This window comes from Cervus elaphus, chromosome 11, assembly GCF_910594005.1.
Source record: "Cervus elaphus chromosome 11, mCerEla1.1, whole genome shotgun sequence".
NCBI classification, from domain to species: Eukaryota; Metazoa; Chordata; class Mammalia; order Artiodactyla; family Cervidae; genus Cervus; species Cervus elaphus.
Genome location: NC_057825.1, coordinates 54850852 through 54868342, shown reverse-complemented (window position 1 = coordinate 54868342; position 17491 = coordinate 54850852). Strand labels below are relative to the sequence as shown.

Sequence of the window (17491 nt, the reverse complement as noted above, 5' to 3'; positions counted from 1 at the left end):
GGCAAAGAACTGAAGATAATGAGCAAGTGAATTTCACTTACTGAGCACTTTTCATGTAATGGTCACAGCTCGGGAAAAGAGAAATAAGAAATTGCACCTCAACACTGTACCACTTTTAGGAAAATGTCAAATCAACTAAGATAATTCGGAGGTTAATTTTTTCCTTGGGAATACTGCCCTTAAAAGTCATCACAATGACAAATGTTACAAATAACTTTTTCCCTTGTTGCATCTCAAAAGGATATTAAATCTCTAGGGGCTCTGTGTTCAAGTGTAAGATGAGCTGCAAAGTCATCCGTGACATGATTAGGATCGCCTCCAGGTAACGCTGCACATATTGGACAAATCTGAAATGAAAGCAGAGAAAGCAGATTTACTTATCGATGAACATTGATCAGGTATCTTTCTGGATGAATATTTTATTGTAATTTTTACCTTGACCAGGTTTTAACCAGGCAAAAATACCGCAGATCCTGAACTATTGTATAGCGTGGAGGCTGAACAAGAGCCACAGGCCTGCATGTGGTGACTTTCCACAGAAGCAGACCACTTGTCGGGTCTAAACACAGAGGTCAAGTCGGAGCCCTGGCACATCTGCCTGCGTGGTCTAGCAAAACATTTTCCACAAAAAGCTTCTCAGTGTGCCATGTAGTGCACGTTCATGCCCAAGCCCCGACTGACTGGCAAACGCTGAGACACAACCTTCCCTGAAGTAACCTAGACTCGAGGGCCAATCACCAAACAAGATAGCACAGCTCTTATTAAAAACGCAACTGCACAAACTTAAACACTCTGAATGTGGTACAGTAAGACAGACAATGACAACTGATAATATGCAAATATGCTCTATTAATTCATGAATGGGACTTCTAAGGGGGGAGAGAGGGTGGAGATAATTTTTAGAACTTTATTTCCCAGAGGGATAAGAGGTAGGACAAAAGCTTGTGATCAGAGCAGAGGAGGCTTGCGAGGTTGGGAGTGTGGTTTCTGAAACAGCAGTTTCAACAGAGGTGGTGAAATAGGAGGCAGGAGAAGGGCAGGACAGAAAAAACATGGAATTTTCAGGGTTGAGGCCCTTACTTTTTCAGAGATCCAACTGGACAGATGATGGCCTAAAAGTGGGAGCCAAGCCCTGAAGAATGAACTTCAGCCTTAAAGAACAGAGCCAAGAAGGAAGGCTTGAGCTAAGGAGCACAACCAAAGGGAGCCCAGGACCTGGATGGTGGAAGGCTTTGGCCTGTGCCCCTCCAGGGACAGGGGAGCTGAGGGTAAGATACGAGATTCAACTCTGCCGTTGTATATGTCATATGCCTAAGTTCTCTCGCTTAGGCACCTGACTGACCTTACTGCGGGCTCTCTGTAGAGTGGCGAAGGAGAGGCGCTGCAGAGGAGGTGGCAGGAGAAAGGTGAGACCTGAAGAGACAGTACTAGGATATGGGGGGGAGACAACTAGTCTGATTCCTCCAGCCTGAGCGAACACAAATCCCCATCTCTACTGACTAGAAATCAGAAGTCCCGGAGACGGTTGTGATCCGGCTCCTCCTAGTGTGCAAACAGTCAGCTGTCCTGATGATCCGCCTCAGGACTCTGAGAAGCAGCCTAAAGAACACCTAAAGATGCTCAGGGAAAAAACACAGAAGCATGACAGCGTGCAAAGGAAGGAGAGAGGTCATGACGGGATGTACCTCTGAGGCAAAGGAGAGAAAGAAGCAGACAGACATGCTTATGCTTTTTCCAGAAGATGCTGAAAGGCAGTCCTTTTCTCTGTGTCAGAGAGAAAAGCAACTGGATCTGTTTATGTTTACAGATGATCAACTCTCTCCTTACCAGAAAGTTGGCTTTCACTGTGTAGCTTCCTGTGCTGTGTGACACTGTGGGGTAGAGTCTGATACACTTATTTTACTTTTCACATGTTTCTGCCTTGTCTACAGATTGTAAACTCTTTGAGAAATGCAGGACAGGGTGATTTCTTTCTTTGTGGGAACTGTGACCAGATTTGTTAAAAGCAAAAAGATTAACATGGTTTAGACAAGCAAAAACAATCTCCAGTTGCACGTATAAGATTTTTATCCAAAGAGAAAATAAAGGAAGGCATCTTCCTTCTAAGGTACTTCCCTTTAGACTGGCCTTTAGATAAAATCTACGCATAATCTGAACTGCACAAAGACAGCTACAGAAGTTGCAGTCCTCTGATGATGCAAGTAAATGGACTGAGGTGAGAAAAGTCTCCTTGAGAACATGCATTTCTGGAAGGAAGACAGAATGGGGAAGCACAAATACCAAATATACTAGGAATGTCCTAGTAAGACTGATAATCTCTTGCAAACTACAAAAGCACCCTTGAGTTAGAGATATAAAACAGAAAGAAAAATCAAGATCCTTCCATATACTACTGTCTGTGAATTTCAGTTCTGTGACTTAGAATCTTAGATTTTACTATAGGGATAAGGCAGGATGAAGGTATACAGTCCACTCTATCCAGAGAAAAATAAAATAGAAACAAACACTTCCTAGTAACTGGGGGTAAAGAATCACTGGGGTGGAAGGGTCACCGAGCTCGGCAGCTGGCACAGGACAATCAGGAGACTAGATGAGAACCAAGTGGAAGATGCCGCCACCCTTGGGTCACACAAAGTTAACTCAGATGAGGACCTGGAAGGGAAAATGAAGTGTTGATGGGACCAGAGGCCCGGTTACCTTGCAAGTTTTTACATTTTATACTGAGCAAGCGAACTCATGTTTCAGGATAAAAACTTTGGTAACTCAAGGTTGTACTTTCTGAGACAATGCAGGGAACAAGAGGAAGAGGGAAAAACAAGAGTGAAGTGGGAACAGAGATGAGGTGAGAATGGAAAGAGGCAGATGCCACTGTGCACCCAGGGGCACAAATGCAGCATATCTCTGAGTGCATCTTTATCTCCCCAAGACAGCACCTAATATTTTTTTACAAGACAGGCAAATTCCACACAAAGGATAAGCTACCAACCCTAAAATTATGAGTCTGTCAACACTGATATTTATCATACTTCTACTGCCACATGATACAGAAGTACCTATCACTAGGACAAGAAAAGTCCATTAATTTACATCAACTCAAAATTATGACAATTAACATTGTAAATCAACTATACTTTAATAAAATACAATTTTTTTAAAAATCACAACAATTTGCTGACATTAAGGCTGACTGAATTGGCCTAAGTGTTTCCTAAACTTGGCTAAGGATATCATTCATCTGGAGCATTTGTTAAAAATAGAGTTTCCTAGACCCCTGCCTAGAAAGTGATTCTAGGTTTGAGAATCTGTATTTTGACAAGGATCCCACTTAGTTTATAATTAGAGAGCTTGGTAAACACTGCTTAAATATACAATGGTATTGCAAAATAACACTTACCCTGTTGTGTGAAACACCAAATGCTGTCCCCTGCTACCCCATACCTCCTTATCCACAAACGTCCTTAATAGTCTCAGTCTTTGCCTTCTCTAGAGTCTTCTTCCCCCTTTGCTTCATCCTCCCACTGAGTCACCATCAGTCCTGCTTTGTATCTGCAGCACCTGTGGGAGCCTCTACCAATGTGCTAAGACCCCATGCCAAAAAACATATCGGAGTTTCCATTTTTCCATATGGTCCCACTGTATGATGGCCAGCGAGCGACCAGTCAGTGCAGATCCTTAACATGGGTGGCCACCTGTGTGACCAGTGTCTAGAACACACCTCCTGAAGTCATTAGATAAAATGCTATAAGTCACTACTGAACTTATAAGATCTTTTTCCCTGTGACAGGTTATGTCCATAAAAAAAATATATATATAAAATCAGCTAGCTTTTAAGCCAGCCCCCACTACAATTAGCAACCAGTCTAAACCAAGTTTGGATTTCCCCCAGCCTCTTTCTTGAACTGGAACACCCCTTCCAGATGGTGTTCTCTGTCTGGCTCTGTTCAGTGCTTTAAAACAAGAGAGGAAGAGTTAAGTTCCCATGATGTGGTGAGTTCTCTTCTTCTCTCCCTCCCCTTTTTTGGATAGACTTCACAATATGTTTTTTGCCCATTTTGTTTACTGCTACAGAAAAATGCCTTAAAAAAAAACCAAAAAAAAACTGCTTATGATCCAGCATATAACCTGGAACCTAGACTGCAGCATTAGAGAAACTGGTCTTTCACCAAATCACTCAGCACCTGCTGAGCCAGGCTGCTTCTTCACCAGCAGGACGATCCACTTTGATGCACCATCTTCCCAGACCCCTTGACTCTACTCTTCATCTCAGATCCTGGGACACCATCCTTCTTCTCAACAGCAAATGCCTTAAGTGAAATAACTGCCTTGGCAATCAGCACTTCTTGACTAGGTTTCTGGATCACAAGCTTGATTTCTTTTTCTGTTCTAATTTTAGATCCATGAGAAACATTTTCCTTTTGAGAATATGGGTTCAAAGGCTGTGATTTCCCTACATCAACTTCTACTGTTACTTTCTGATGACACTGGGTGTCTGAGGCATCATTTCTCTGACGATTATGTACCTATAACAGGGAGCAAACGCTTCAGGGTAAATTCGAACCCTTTCTGGATTCATGTTCATCCACATAACCATTATGTTTAAGTTCATCATGTTTCAAAAGAACTACAGAATCACTCTAACCCTGCTATCCTTTCCTTCCCAGTTGAGAACCGAGATGGCATGAGGGTGGAGAAAGGTCATTCCCTTGGTACTGGGGCAAACACTTCTACTCACTGTCCACCAGATCAAGTGGACAAATACTCTGGTTTTAAAGGTTCTCTACTACCTGGCCCCATTTGGCATATTTGATTTTGTTTCCCACCCCAGTCCGCAACAATCAATGACTTTCTATCCTCTCCACCTACCATATTCTTTCTCTTACTGAATCCTGCTTCATGTCTCTTCCCTCCAAGTAATGCCATTCCTTCCCATTCTGTCCACTTTTTGAAATAACACCCATTCTCAAGGGCTACCTCAATTCACAAAATCCTGATTCCTTTTGGCATTTTTCTCCAGTTGTGTCAGAAAAGCCAGTTTGCTTTTTAGACATGCCATAAGGTGTGTGTGGGCAGAGGCTGTGTTTTAAGTTTACTATGCTGACAGCCATCAGTGCTTTATACTCCCAGAATCTGATGACTTCAAAAAGCGCTACTTCACACGACGTATTAGAAGCAGTGCTCCTGGTTAATGCTTGGAGAGACACACTGAGGACATACAAGGACATACAGTATCTTGAGAAAGACCAGCAAATGCTCCCTTGTCCAAGCTGTCCTTAACAACGGACCCAGGCATGACCTAGAACAGCCTTTCTTCTGACATTATCCGCCTGGGGGCAAAGAAGTGGAGTAAAGTGAACACTGTGTTCTATTGGTTTCCTCAATTAGAGTTAACAACTCAGTTAACTTTTGTCCAGGCGCCCCCGCTTTTTCTCATACACAAGGCCTTCTGCAGCCCCTGCCCCATGTTTCCCTGTCATTTCTTGAAAACTCCTTTTCCATTCCTCATTCCTTTATTACACCTGTGAGTCAACTTATGAAGTTAATCATGGTCGAAAAGATCACAAGTAATATCCTTGTCCCTGAGGATTTACAAGTTCTAAAGCACAATGAAAGTGCAGTGAAGAAGCTGTCTGCTGCCATAATTCTACTGTCTTCAGAAAAGCTCTGCTTATTTCTTCTTTATGTGAATGTGCTTCTTCCTTCCAATAATAAGACAAGAAAGAACACATAATTCTCCTGTGTTAATACTACACTAACTTTCTAGCATAAGGTTACTTAGGACTTCCCAAGCTAGCTTTGAAATTAAAGTTCACTTCATGAAAAAAACAAAAAACAAAGTTCACCACTTGATGTGTTCTGCCAACTTAAATGCTTATCATGCTCTGAGTTCCAAACCAGGTGTCTAAAGGACATTTACAAAAATAGCCTCTTTTAAAAGTTGGCGTGGGTCTTCCTTTTTTTAAAACAATATATATATATATATATAGATAGATAGATACAGATTATGTAGTAAATTCAAATAAAACATTTAAGTAAAGCCTTGTGTGTGTCGTTTAAGATGGGGGCAATTCCTGGAAGCGCAATAAGCACACTTCTTTCTATGCTGCTCTTTTCAACTGGGTCCTAATTTCCGTTAAGTTAAAGAACTTATGCTGCGTAGTCCAGATAAGTGGGTAAAGTTGAAGTTCTGACTGGTTATATTTGTTATACTGTATAGTTTTGCTACATGGATTAACTAATTAAATATGTATGAGTAAATATTTAGGTACAATTTATGTCTGGGGCTTCCCAGGTGGTGATAGTGGTAAAGAATCCGTCTGCCAATGTAGGAGATGTGAGAGATGAAGGTTTGATCCCTGGGCTGGGAAGATCCTCTGGAGAAGAGCATGACAATCCACTCCAGTATTTTTGCCTGGAGAGTCCCCATGGACAGAGGAGCCTGGCGGGTTATAATCCACGGGGTCGCAAAGAGTCGGACACGACTAAGCATCTGAGCAGCAGGTCTGGGACACAATTCATGTCTTCTTTTTTAAGGGGCTCTTAAATTCACCTCTATAAATAACCTAGGCTTATTCTGTAAGGCAGATTTTCTGGTCATCTGCAGTACAATGGGGGTGTTTCTGTTTTTATTTATTTGGCTGTACAGGATCTTCATTGTTCTGTTCAGGATCTTCACTGATGCAGGTGGGATTTAGTTTCCCAACCAGGAATCGAACTCTGGCTCCCTCATTGGGAGCACAGAGTCTTAACCACTGGACCACCAGGGAAGTCCCCAGGGGGGTGTTTTTAACAAAGTTTCTTTTACTGAAAAATGATGATCCCGAAGAAGCTATCAGAATTTAAAACTATGACACACAAAACCCCTTACATACATTACATTTTTAATCCTCGTACAAAAAACAGAACTGACAGTCTATTGAGCTAACAATTGCTAAGGCTAACTGGTAACTCCAGGGTTTTGGCTCTCTTGCCAAGTTAAAAGTAGTCTATCTTATCAAAACTGCATATATAATGAAAATAAGACTGAAGGGTGAAGTTTTGTTTTGAGAAGATACAAAAAGTGGAAAATCTGTGCTACTTGGGCAATAAACCTTTGGGCCCTTCTCTAGAAGCATTTTCTTTGTAGCTATGTGCATCTTAGCCATCTGTTCAACACAGATACAGGTTCTTTCAAGAGCTGAGGGAGTACACTGTTTAACTCAATTATAATCTCGCTTTCTGTTGTTGCACTGGAACACTCAAATTAACTTATAATTAAGTATGAGCTACTTCATACCGAATTTATTTTTCTCCTCAGTTCCATTTTCCCATTTTAACGCTTGGGTTGAGACTGTCGCCTGCTTCCACACTTGATTTTAGCCAAAAGGCCGAGAAGCGATGTGTCGCCTGCTTCCAAAGAGTAGCATTTAGAATGTTAGGGAGTTTTTGTTAAACATAAAAATCTCAGTTTTCCCTTACATTTTTATCTATGGTTTAAAAGTACTGAATAATTAAAGTTTTGGTTTCAAACATGTTTCCTGACATAAATTTAAATTCTACGTGTATACTGATTGTGTTGGGAACTCATAAAACTTGAAAAAACATCAATTTAGCCATAATGAAAAATAATTCCAAAGTGGTTGGAGCAGTTCCATTTCTTCATCCTGTTCACAGGTCACTCTGAATGTGAGCAATTATGTCCATGAACACTTAGAAGAAAAACCCCAATGTAAGCTTGATTGTTGCTTCCTTGGTGGCTCAGTGATAAAGAATTCACCTGCCCATGCAAGAGACTTGAGTTTGATCCCTGGGTTGGGAAGATCCCTGGAGAAGGAAATGGCAACCCATTTCAGTATTCTTGCCTCGAAAATTCCTGGAGAGAGGAACCTGGTGGACTACAGTCCACGGGGTTGCAGAGTCAGACATGACTTAGCGACTAAACAACAACAAAGCTTTACTGTTTCCATCCATCCTGGGGTAAGCTATGTATTTCACCTGCAGGCTTAGAGAAGGAAAAGGAAAGAGGCATCTCGTGTTGTTAAGTGGTGTTGGTAAGCCCCTTCGAGCCACAGGGGGACAGGTATAGGGAGGCTGGACCCAAAGTCAGAGACAATTTTAGTGAAAACTCACAAATGACTCTACCTAATTTTTTGGGGCTCCAAAATCACTGCAGATGGTGACTGCAGCCATGAAACTAAAAGATGCTTACTCCTTGGAAGGAAAGTTATGACCAACCTGGGTAGCATATTTAAAAGCAGAGACATTACTTTGCCAACCAAGGTCTGTCTAGTCAAGGCTATGGTTTTTCCAGTAGTCATGTATGGGATGTGAGATTTGGATGGTGAAGAAAGCTGAGTGCCGAAGAATTGATGCTTTTGAACTACGGTGTTGGAGAAGACTCTTGAATCCCTTGGACTGCAAGGAGATCAGTCCTGGGTGTTCATTGGAAGGACTGATGCTGAAGCTGAAACTCCAACACTTTGGCCACCTCATGCAAAGAGTTGACTCATTGGAAAAGACCCTGATGCTGGGAGGGGTTGGGGGCAGGAGGAGAAGGGGATGACAGAGGATGAGATGGCAGGATGGCATCACCGACTCGATGGATGTGGGTTTGGGTAGATTCTGAGACATGGTGATGGAAAGAGAGGCCTGGTGTGCTGTGATTCACAGGGTCGCAGAGTCAGACACGACTGAGCAACTGAAATGAACTGAACTGAAGTTAGTTAGGGTTTACATTGCTTATAATGAGTTTAAGTTAGAGTCTGACAATGACAGAAGCTTAATGATGTCAAGTGAGGCTGAGTCTGGTAGGATTTCTTAGAAAAAAATCACCTCAGCTGTGAATACCAAGATTGGCATCTTTAAATAATTTTCTTAACCAGTTTTCTTTTTTTTTTTAAACCTGAGGAGCACAATGGGAAAAGAAGGGGCACCAGGAGGAGAAGAGACAAGGTGGAAAAGTGCTTAAGGAACCTCCAAGCTACCTTACAATTTGCCAACAGCTGTCAGGGTGCTCCTGACATATAATCTTTAATTTAAATATATATATAAAAATATATATTTATATATATATAAATATATGTATAAATCTTTAATTTATACCACGCTTTCTACAAATTTTTCTGCAAGCCTTGCGAAAAGAAGCTCCATTACTATGCACTACCTTGAAATTAGCTGTCTGGACGTTGAACTAGACAAACCAGTGTTTCACAGGACAAAGAAGAAATCAAACCAGTGGCCAAAGAAAAAAAGAACTCAAAACTAACGTCTCTACACACGCTGCTCTCTTCCCAGCCCTCCCCTTCATACTGGGTTCTTTTCCCATTCTGAAAACAGCCTACTCATCTCCCCTATGGGAGTTTATTTCAACACACAGGAAGGTACAAAGTAAAAAAAACCTACCCACAGTAACAACATACTCTGAAATACTAGGCATGACACTTTCTTGGAAAAGCTACATCATCTGATTCTCATAATATTTTAAATGACTCCCCTTCTGGTCTTCACATCACCTAAAGGAACTAATTTCTCATAGAAGTATCTTTTAAAATATCACGACGCCCATATAAATAGAATTATCCTAGAACAACCTAGAATCCCCAACGCGCCTCCTATCATTTCCTTCCCTGCTATCAATATCAACTCAAAAATCTACTGGGAAACCAACGGCTATATCACCCTTTGTTGTTGTCCAGTCGCTCAGTTGTGTCTGACTCTGCGACTCCAGGGACGGCAGCACACCAGGCTTCTAGTCCTTCACCATCTCCTGGAGCTTGCTCAAACTCATGTCCATTGAGTCGGTGATTCCATCCAACCATATGGTCCTCTGTGGTCACCTTCTCCTCCCGCCTTCAATCTTTCCCAACATCAGGATCTTTTTCAATGAGTCAGTTCTTTGCATCAGGTGGCCAAAGTATTGGATTTTCAGCTTCAGCATCAGTCCTTCCAGGGAATATTCAGGGTTGATTTCCTTAAGGATTGGCTGGTTTGATCTCCTTGCAGTCCAATGGACTCTCAACAGTCTCCTCCACAGTCCAAAAGCATCAGTTCTGCGACGCTCAGTCTTCTTTATGGTCCAACTCTCACATCCATACATGACTACTGGCAAAAACAGTCTTGACTAGATGGACCTTTGTTGGCAAAGTAATGTCTCTGCTTTTTAATATGCTGTCTAGGTTGCTCATAGCTTTTCTTCCAAGGAGCAGGCGTCTTTTAATTTCATGGCTACAGTCACCATCTGCAGCGATTTTGGAGCCCAAGAAAATAGTCTGACACTGTTTTCACTATTTGCCCAACTATTTGCCATGAAGTGATGGGACCAGATGCCATGATCTTCGTTTTTGAATGTCGAGTTTTAAGCCAGCCTTTCACTCTCCTCTTTCACTTTCATCAAGAGGCTCTTCAGGTCCTCTTTGCTTTTCACCATAAGGTTGCTGTCATCTGCATATCTGACGTTAGTGATACTTCTCCTGGCACTCTTGATTCCAGCTTGTGCCTCATCCAGCCCAGCATTTCACATGATATACTCTGCATATAAGTTAAATAAATAAGTAGGGTGACAATATACAGCCTTGATGTACTCCTTTTGGAACCAGTCCATTGTTCCATGTCTATTTCTAGCTGTTGCTTCTTGACCTGCATACAGATTTCTCAGGAGGCAGGTAAGGTGGTCTGGTATTCCTGTCTCTTGAAGAATTGTCATAGTTTGTTGTGATCCACACAGTCAAAGGCTTTAGCGTAGTCAATGAAGCAGAAAAGTATATGTTTTTCTGGAATTCTCTTGCTTTTTCGATGATCCAACAGATGCTGGCAATTTGATTTCTGGTTTCTCTGCCTTTTCTAAATCCAGCTTGAACATCTGGGAGTTTGTGGTTCACGTACTGCTGAAGCCTAGCTTGCAGAATTTTAAGCATTACTTTGCTAACATGTGAGATGAGTGCAATTGTGTGGTAAGCCGAACAGTCTTTGGCATTGCCCTTCTTTGGGACTGGAATGAAAACTAACCTTTTCCAGTCCTGTGGCCACTGCTGAGCAGTTTTCCAATTTTTTTGCCTTAAGAAGTCCATGAACAGTATGAAAAGGCAAAAAGATACCACCCTCAATAAGCAAGAATATTACTACTGTCTGATTTTAAACAAGTAAATGTGCTCAAAATAACTATTATTAAAAATGTGCAAAGTTAGCCAAATACTAGAGACAGAAAAAAGTGATTTATAAAATAGAAAGTGTTCTGCATCAAAGGTAATGAAAAGCACAAATGGCAAAAGTACCAAATACCAGTCTTCTGTAATCTATCTAAGTGCAGTTGAGCAGCAGCAAGATAGTTGCCTGCAGCAGAGGTATTTTTCAAGTCCTATGTTAATTCAGTAAAATACCATTGTTAGTTCACAGAAAAGCAGAAACAGTCAGTCAAAGCCTATTTTTAAAACAAAGTGTATTTGGCTTTTAAATGCTTATTTTTCTTGATTACCTGCTTATAAGAGTAAATAGTCAATTATAATATTTAAGAAAACGTACAAGATTGTATCAGCAGATTTGTAAAAATTATGGCTTACATCACTATTACTGCTTCTAATAAGGAAATACTTGTGTTAGGAAGTTATCAGCTCTATATATCTACATATTAAAATGGTCTTTCAATGAAATACAGATACTACATTGATGGTCAAAATTTAAAAGTCCCATATGCAACTAAAAAATATGTAACTTCTCATAGCCCTGATGTATAAACCATATCTGTCACATTATTTCGGTTTGCAGTTTATTTCATCTAATATTTTCCTGCCTGTTTAATTTAGGAATCAAATGCATCTAACTGTTTATACACAAAATGCCACAATAATGAGGATAATTTCTATTCTGTGCTCTATGATTCCTTTTAATTGACATTCAATTGTCTAAATATTAAATAAATTATCAGCTAAAACAGATTATTCTGACTCACTAAAAAAAGATTTAAAAGACCTTTTATGTCATTATGTTTCTCCAGAAGAATAAAATTGTCTAAAGTCTGATTATGGAAAATTTCTAAAATCATTCTTTTTCTCTGATTTTTACTTTTTTATCTAATTGGTATAAATGGAACACAGTAAAACCATGCTATTATTACAAAAACACATAGGTCTTCACTAAAAAGGGAGGGACTGTATCACTTGCATGCATGAAGAGCACCTCAAAGCAGGAGATTGCCCTATGCTCCTTTCTGGAGGTGAAGAAAACAAAGAGTAAACCAAATGAAAATCAGAATGTGAAAAGCTTGCAGCAGGGAATACTAGAGAACCGATGCGACTATGAACAGCGTTAATATACTGCAACACAGATTTCTAGAAGTGAGAAGAAAACTTTGGTGAACCCAAAAGTGCTTCTACCTTTTAAAATGTAACATTCTTAGTATAAAATTGCAAGAATTTATTAAACAAAGAACTGAAAGATTAATTATATATCATTAATGAGAGGTAAAGTTACATTTCACTTAAAAAACAACAGTAAAAATCCCTGAAGGCTTTCTAACAAGCTGCAGTGCTAGTCAGCAAATGTGAGACTTAAGAAAACTATCAGGAGTCACACTTAACGTTTTTATGTTCAAGGCTTTCCTACCATGTTTCTTCCACACTCCTTGGCCACCTCCTCAGCAGATCCTTCACATTTGCAATCCCATTTGCCCTCTAGTGCTCACTTCTACTACCAGCTGATAGATTTTGATAATTACATACTACTTCCATTTTTACCTCTTCCCACAACCAAAAACTAGTTGGTTGTCCCAATCTACCTGATTTCATAATTATTAGGGTTTTTAAGAACTTGCACTTAATTTCAAAAATCACACTGTTTATCAGATTTGGTGTTTATAAAAAGACTTTTGAGATTATACCCAATTCGCTTGTAAAATTTTAATCAGCTTCACTATGCATTCTATGTCACGTGTTGTTTTTCATGATACCTAGTTTTGAAGAATCCTCCATATCCTCACAGCAAAAGCTCAAGTATAATCGGAAATTAACCTTAAGAAGGGAGGCGAATCTTAGGTGAGGGCCTTAGGGTCCCAAGTTGAAAAAAAAGAGGCAAAAATACAGAGAAGGACTACAAAGCTATTAACCTTCCACAGACTTTTGTATTAGCTATGCCAGGTATCAGCGAACACTCACTAATGATGACAGTAACATTTGCAGTGATATACCCTCCTGCCCCTAAACGTTTCAAAGGGATGATGGTTAGAGAAGTGAGGTCCCAGAGGACAGTACAAGCTGGTGGTGCAGAGGATAGGTGCAGTAAATGCAGGGGCAAAGAAGGACAGCACATTGAGCATTTAGAAAGAAAAATATAAGTAGGAAGAGAAAAGGAGATAGTTATTATGTGACTCTTAATTCCTTACCTACCAGAATGACATGAGTCACTACTGAACTCCAGAATTCAAAAATGTTTGATTTACCATGACTTGGCAGAACAGAGGGAGGGAGGGTGTTGAGAGGGACACAGTAAAATCAGGTGGATATTTACATATAACTGTAATACATCACATGCTTTACATATATACCTAGAGGCATTCAAAATACTTAACTGGCATGTTATCAGCGGTGATCCCTAAGCACAGACCCCCGGCAGCATGCCACATGTGGTACACCTGCTGAATGCAGCCCTGGATCTGGGACACGACCTACTTGGTTCAAAGAATCAAGCACACTCGTACCAAAGATTCTTGTTTGCTTGCTACTTTTCACTTTGAAATGTCTGGTATTCTATGAATGGGAACAGAGGTAGATGCAGTGTTCATGCAGACTAAGAGCTGATGAGGAGGGAGAAATCCTTAAAGTATTCCACATGTACGAATATGAAAGAAATAGTATGGCCACTGCCTTGAGCTATGTTCCCAAAGTTGGGGAACTAAAACAAGGTATATAATTGAATACAACTTCTGAGAGACAGACCACAAAACCATTGTGTAGATGGTATTTAATTTTCAAACTACGTGTATCAGGTAGGTACAAAAGACTATAAATAAATTATATTTACTTTCTGGAAAAATAAAGGCAAGGCTGCTGGTGGTTAATGCTCATTTTAAAAAATGAACAATGAGTTTTTCACTCATGGAAGGGACTTGAATTTTCACTGGACTTCCAATTTTAGATATGGAAAATGGACACACTGTCCTGCCCCAGTGGGGTGATGAAAGTACAGTACTATACTAGGGTCTATTGGCTAATACAATGACTTTAAGAATGCCTGGTTTACAACTGGGAAACCCTGCCTTATTATGGTAAATAAATATTCAAACATAACAGAATTTAAACCAAAGAGAAATTATTCCAACTTTTCCATGCAACCAGGGTAGACACGCAGTCAAATCACCATTCTTCCCACTGTTATCTAGGACTGTTCCAGAAGGAAGCAAAATCACCTTTGCAGAATAAAAAGAACAAATTAAGTCAAATGTGACAATAGTGTTCTAAGGTTCCGCAAGGTGTAGATGAGAGCACTTATGAGCTGTTAGTAAAATTTGATTTGAGAACTACATAATGGAAATTTACCAACTGTTTGGACTATAAACCTTATAACGACTTTAACATCAAATTAACAGTGTACGTGGCAATAAGAGTGAACGTCACAGCTATAACAGCAGGGCTATAGCAGAGATGGAATACGACAGTGGCTAAGCAGGGACTCTACAACCCAGAGGGGCTCTGGCTGACCTCAAACATCTGGTTCTGCCTTTAACTTTCCTTAATGTGTTCTGAGTACATTCAGGGGCTTCTGCACTGGAGCAGTGTAGGGCTGTTTATGCCCACGCTCTCCAAGTCCCATCCTATACGCCCAGCTCTCCTGGCTCACTCTATCTACTAGTACCAATGGGAAATGAGGGAAGCAGACTCTTTGGGGGTGACACATCATTTCTTGAAGTTGCAAATATGCTGACTCAGATGTTAGGTAAAATATCTACAATGTTTTCAAGGCAAGACTCGGTGTGTTATTCTGAGTCCCTGGCCACTGGCAAAGATCAAAGTAGGAGGAATTTCTAAGGGCTCAAAGCTTTGACCTATGAAGCAAGAGATATGGTCTGATGAAAACCAAGTAAGGTCAATGATATGTTACAGTAGGATGTGACAGTGGATTACTACCTAATATGTGACTAAAGATTTTAAAATATCCTTATGAATGTTTCCTTTCAGAAGAGAAATCAACCAGGTAGCAAGAATACTATAAAAAGCAATGTGCTGGGCTTCCCTGGTGACTCAGTGGTAAAGAATCCACCTGCCAATGCAGGAGACACGGGTCTGACCCCTGGACTGGGAAATCCCAAATGCCGTGGAGCAACTAAGCCCGTGCTCCACCACTACTGGCCCTGTGCTCTAGAGCCAGGAGCTGCCAAGTGCTGAAGCCTGCGCGCCCTTGAGCCCGTGCTCCACAGCAGGAGAAGCCACTGCACTGAGGAGTCCAAGCACCCCCAACTAGAGAGTAGCCCCTGCTCGCTGCAACTAGAGGCAGGCCCACACAGCCACAAAGACACAACACAGCCATAAATAAATAAATAACCAAGTAAATTTAAAAAAGAGAGAGAGAGAGAGGTGTGTTTCAAGTCGGGGTGTTTTAAGCCTTTTCACCAAGCGTTTACTAAAGGCTCCTGAACTTGGTTAAGATGCCACACTGTGCTTTTAGCAGCAACAGGGAAAGAAAGGCTAGTGGGGACAAGAAGGGGGCACCATCTTGTACACATGCAGCTTCCCAGGATGTGTAAAAGTTGCCGTTAAGAGATAATTTTAACAATTATCATGCAAACAGTATCAGTACACTTAGAAGGAGGCAGAACACAGTCACAGGGCTCTATCTTGTGTTAGAAATAATGTACTTTACCAGATGATTTAGACACAAGGCTGCTTCACTTACCACTTCTGTTGATGTTTCTGCGTGTTCAGAAGTAACATGTTCTTGAAGAGATGTCTCCGTATAGCCCATTTTTCCACAATAGGGACAAGTAAAAGACTGTGGCTGCTCTACGGAGAAAGCTTCCCCACCATAGTACAAATCTGAAAAACAGAGTGGAACTGCATTGAGAAATAATTACCAATTTTTAAAAAATACAGAAAAATGTAGCTCAGTCATATCTGATGCTTTTGCAACCACACTGACTACAGCCCACCAGGCTCCTCTGCCCTTAGGATTCTCCCTGGGTTCAATCCCTGAGTCAGGAAGATCCCTTGGAAACGGAGATAGCAACCCACTTCAGTATTCTTGCCTAAAAAATCCCATGGACAGAGAAGCCTGACAGGCTACCGTCCATGGGATCACAAAGAGTCAGACATGATGACCACATACACCTATTTTTTTAGTGTATCACTTCATTACAAACATCTCATTATTTAACAGGAAACAAATACCTAATTTAAGAGGACAGGATCATTTCTGTGAGGAGAAAAAATGAAAGAAAGTGTTTATTATATGACAGATTTCTTCATTTTTTGGGAGATTTCGACTACCTTAAAAATACTTAAACCCATTACGTATCGACTGACCATTTATTATATGTATAAGACGTGCCAAGTGAATCTGGGGTAGGAGAAGATAAATGTACTTAAATATTTTAGTGGAGAATCTAATCACAGTAGGCAAGAAGATGAAATGAAAGGCATCCAGATGGAAAGAAAGAAGTAAAACTCTCTATTAGCAGATGACAGGATCCTGTATAGAGAAAATCCTAATGAATCCACTAAAAAACTAGCAGAACTCATAAATGAGCTCAGTGACATTACAGGATACAAGATCTATACCTGGGGAGAAGGGACTGGAAGACTAGGATTAATATACACGCTACTGTATATAAAATAGATAACTAATAAGGACCTACTGTATAGCACAGGGAACTCTACTCAATACTCTGTAATGACCTATATGGGAAAAGAATCTAAAAGAGTGAACATACGCATACGCATAACTGATTTACATCAATGTACACCTGAAACTAACACAACACTGTAAATCAACTATACTTTAATAAAAATAAAAACAAAACAAAGCAGCAGACACAGGAGAAGCTCTGAAAGCTGAGAAGTTACCTTTCCATACCAGGAAGAGAAGAGGTTCAGCGCTAAACCTCTAGAAACCGCTATCAAAGGAGAGGCAAAGATTTGGATTTATGTAACAACTTAACTCTGCAAAACAAAGTTACCCTTGTTTACCTCCTATAACTGGCCTTCTCCCCACCCAGCTTCCCCAAATCTTCTTTCGTCTTTAGCTAAAGATGGTATTTAAGATGAAGGCTTGGGCCATTTCAGGGAGTTACTGTTTTCCTGGGCATCACCCATGTATACAGAAGGCAGACATGTTACCAAACTTCTGTTAGTTTTTTTTTTTTTTAACAAAAGATCTATGACAGAAACAAATTGTTTCTCTGTAACTTGGAGTGGCAATCCAAAAGAAAAAATTTTTTAAATTCCATTTACAGTTGCAAAAAGAATAAAACATTTAGAAATACATTTAACAGCAGAAGTGTAAAACTTATCCTTTGATAACTATAAACTTTCAT

General features: G+C 40.4%; 1 protein-coding gene across 1 annotated transcript in view; it reads right to left on the bottom strand.

The window, feature by feature from the left end:
- KCMF1 (potassium channel modulatory factor 1) overlaps positions 1-17491 on the bottom strand; it is an 80191-nt gene that overhangs the window by 11764 nt on the left and 50936 nt on the right. Inside the window, exons 3-4 of the mRNA XM_043917764.1 lie at positions 15856-15995; positions 246-347 (exon numbers count right to left, since the gene is read on the bottom strand). Coding sequence (XP_043773699.1) covers positions 246-347; positions 15856-15995 — 242 coding nt within the window. The remainder of the gene's footprint in view (positions 1-245; positions 348-15855; positions 15996-17491) is intronic.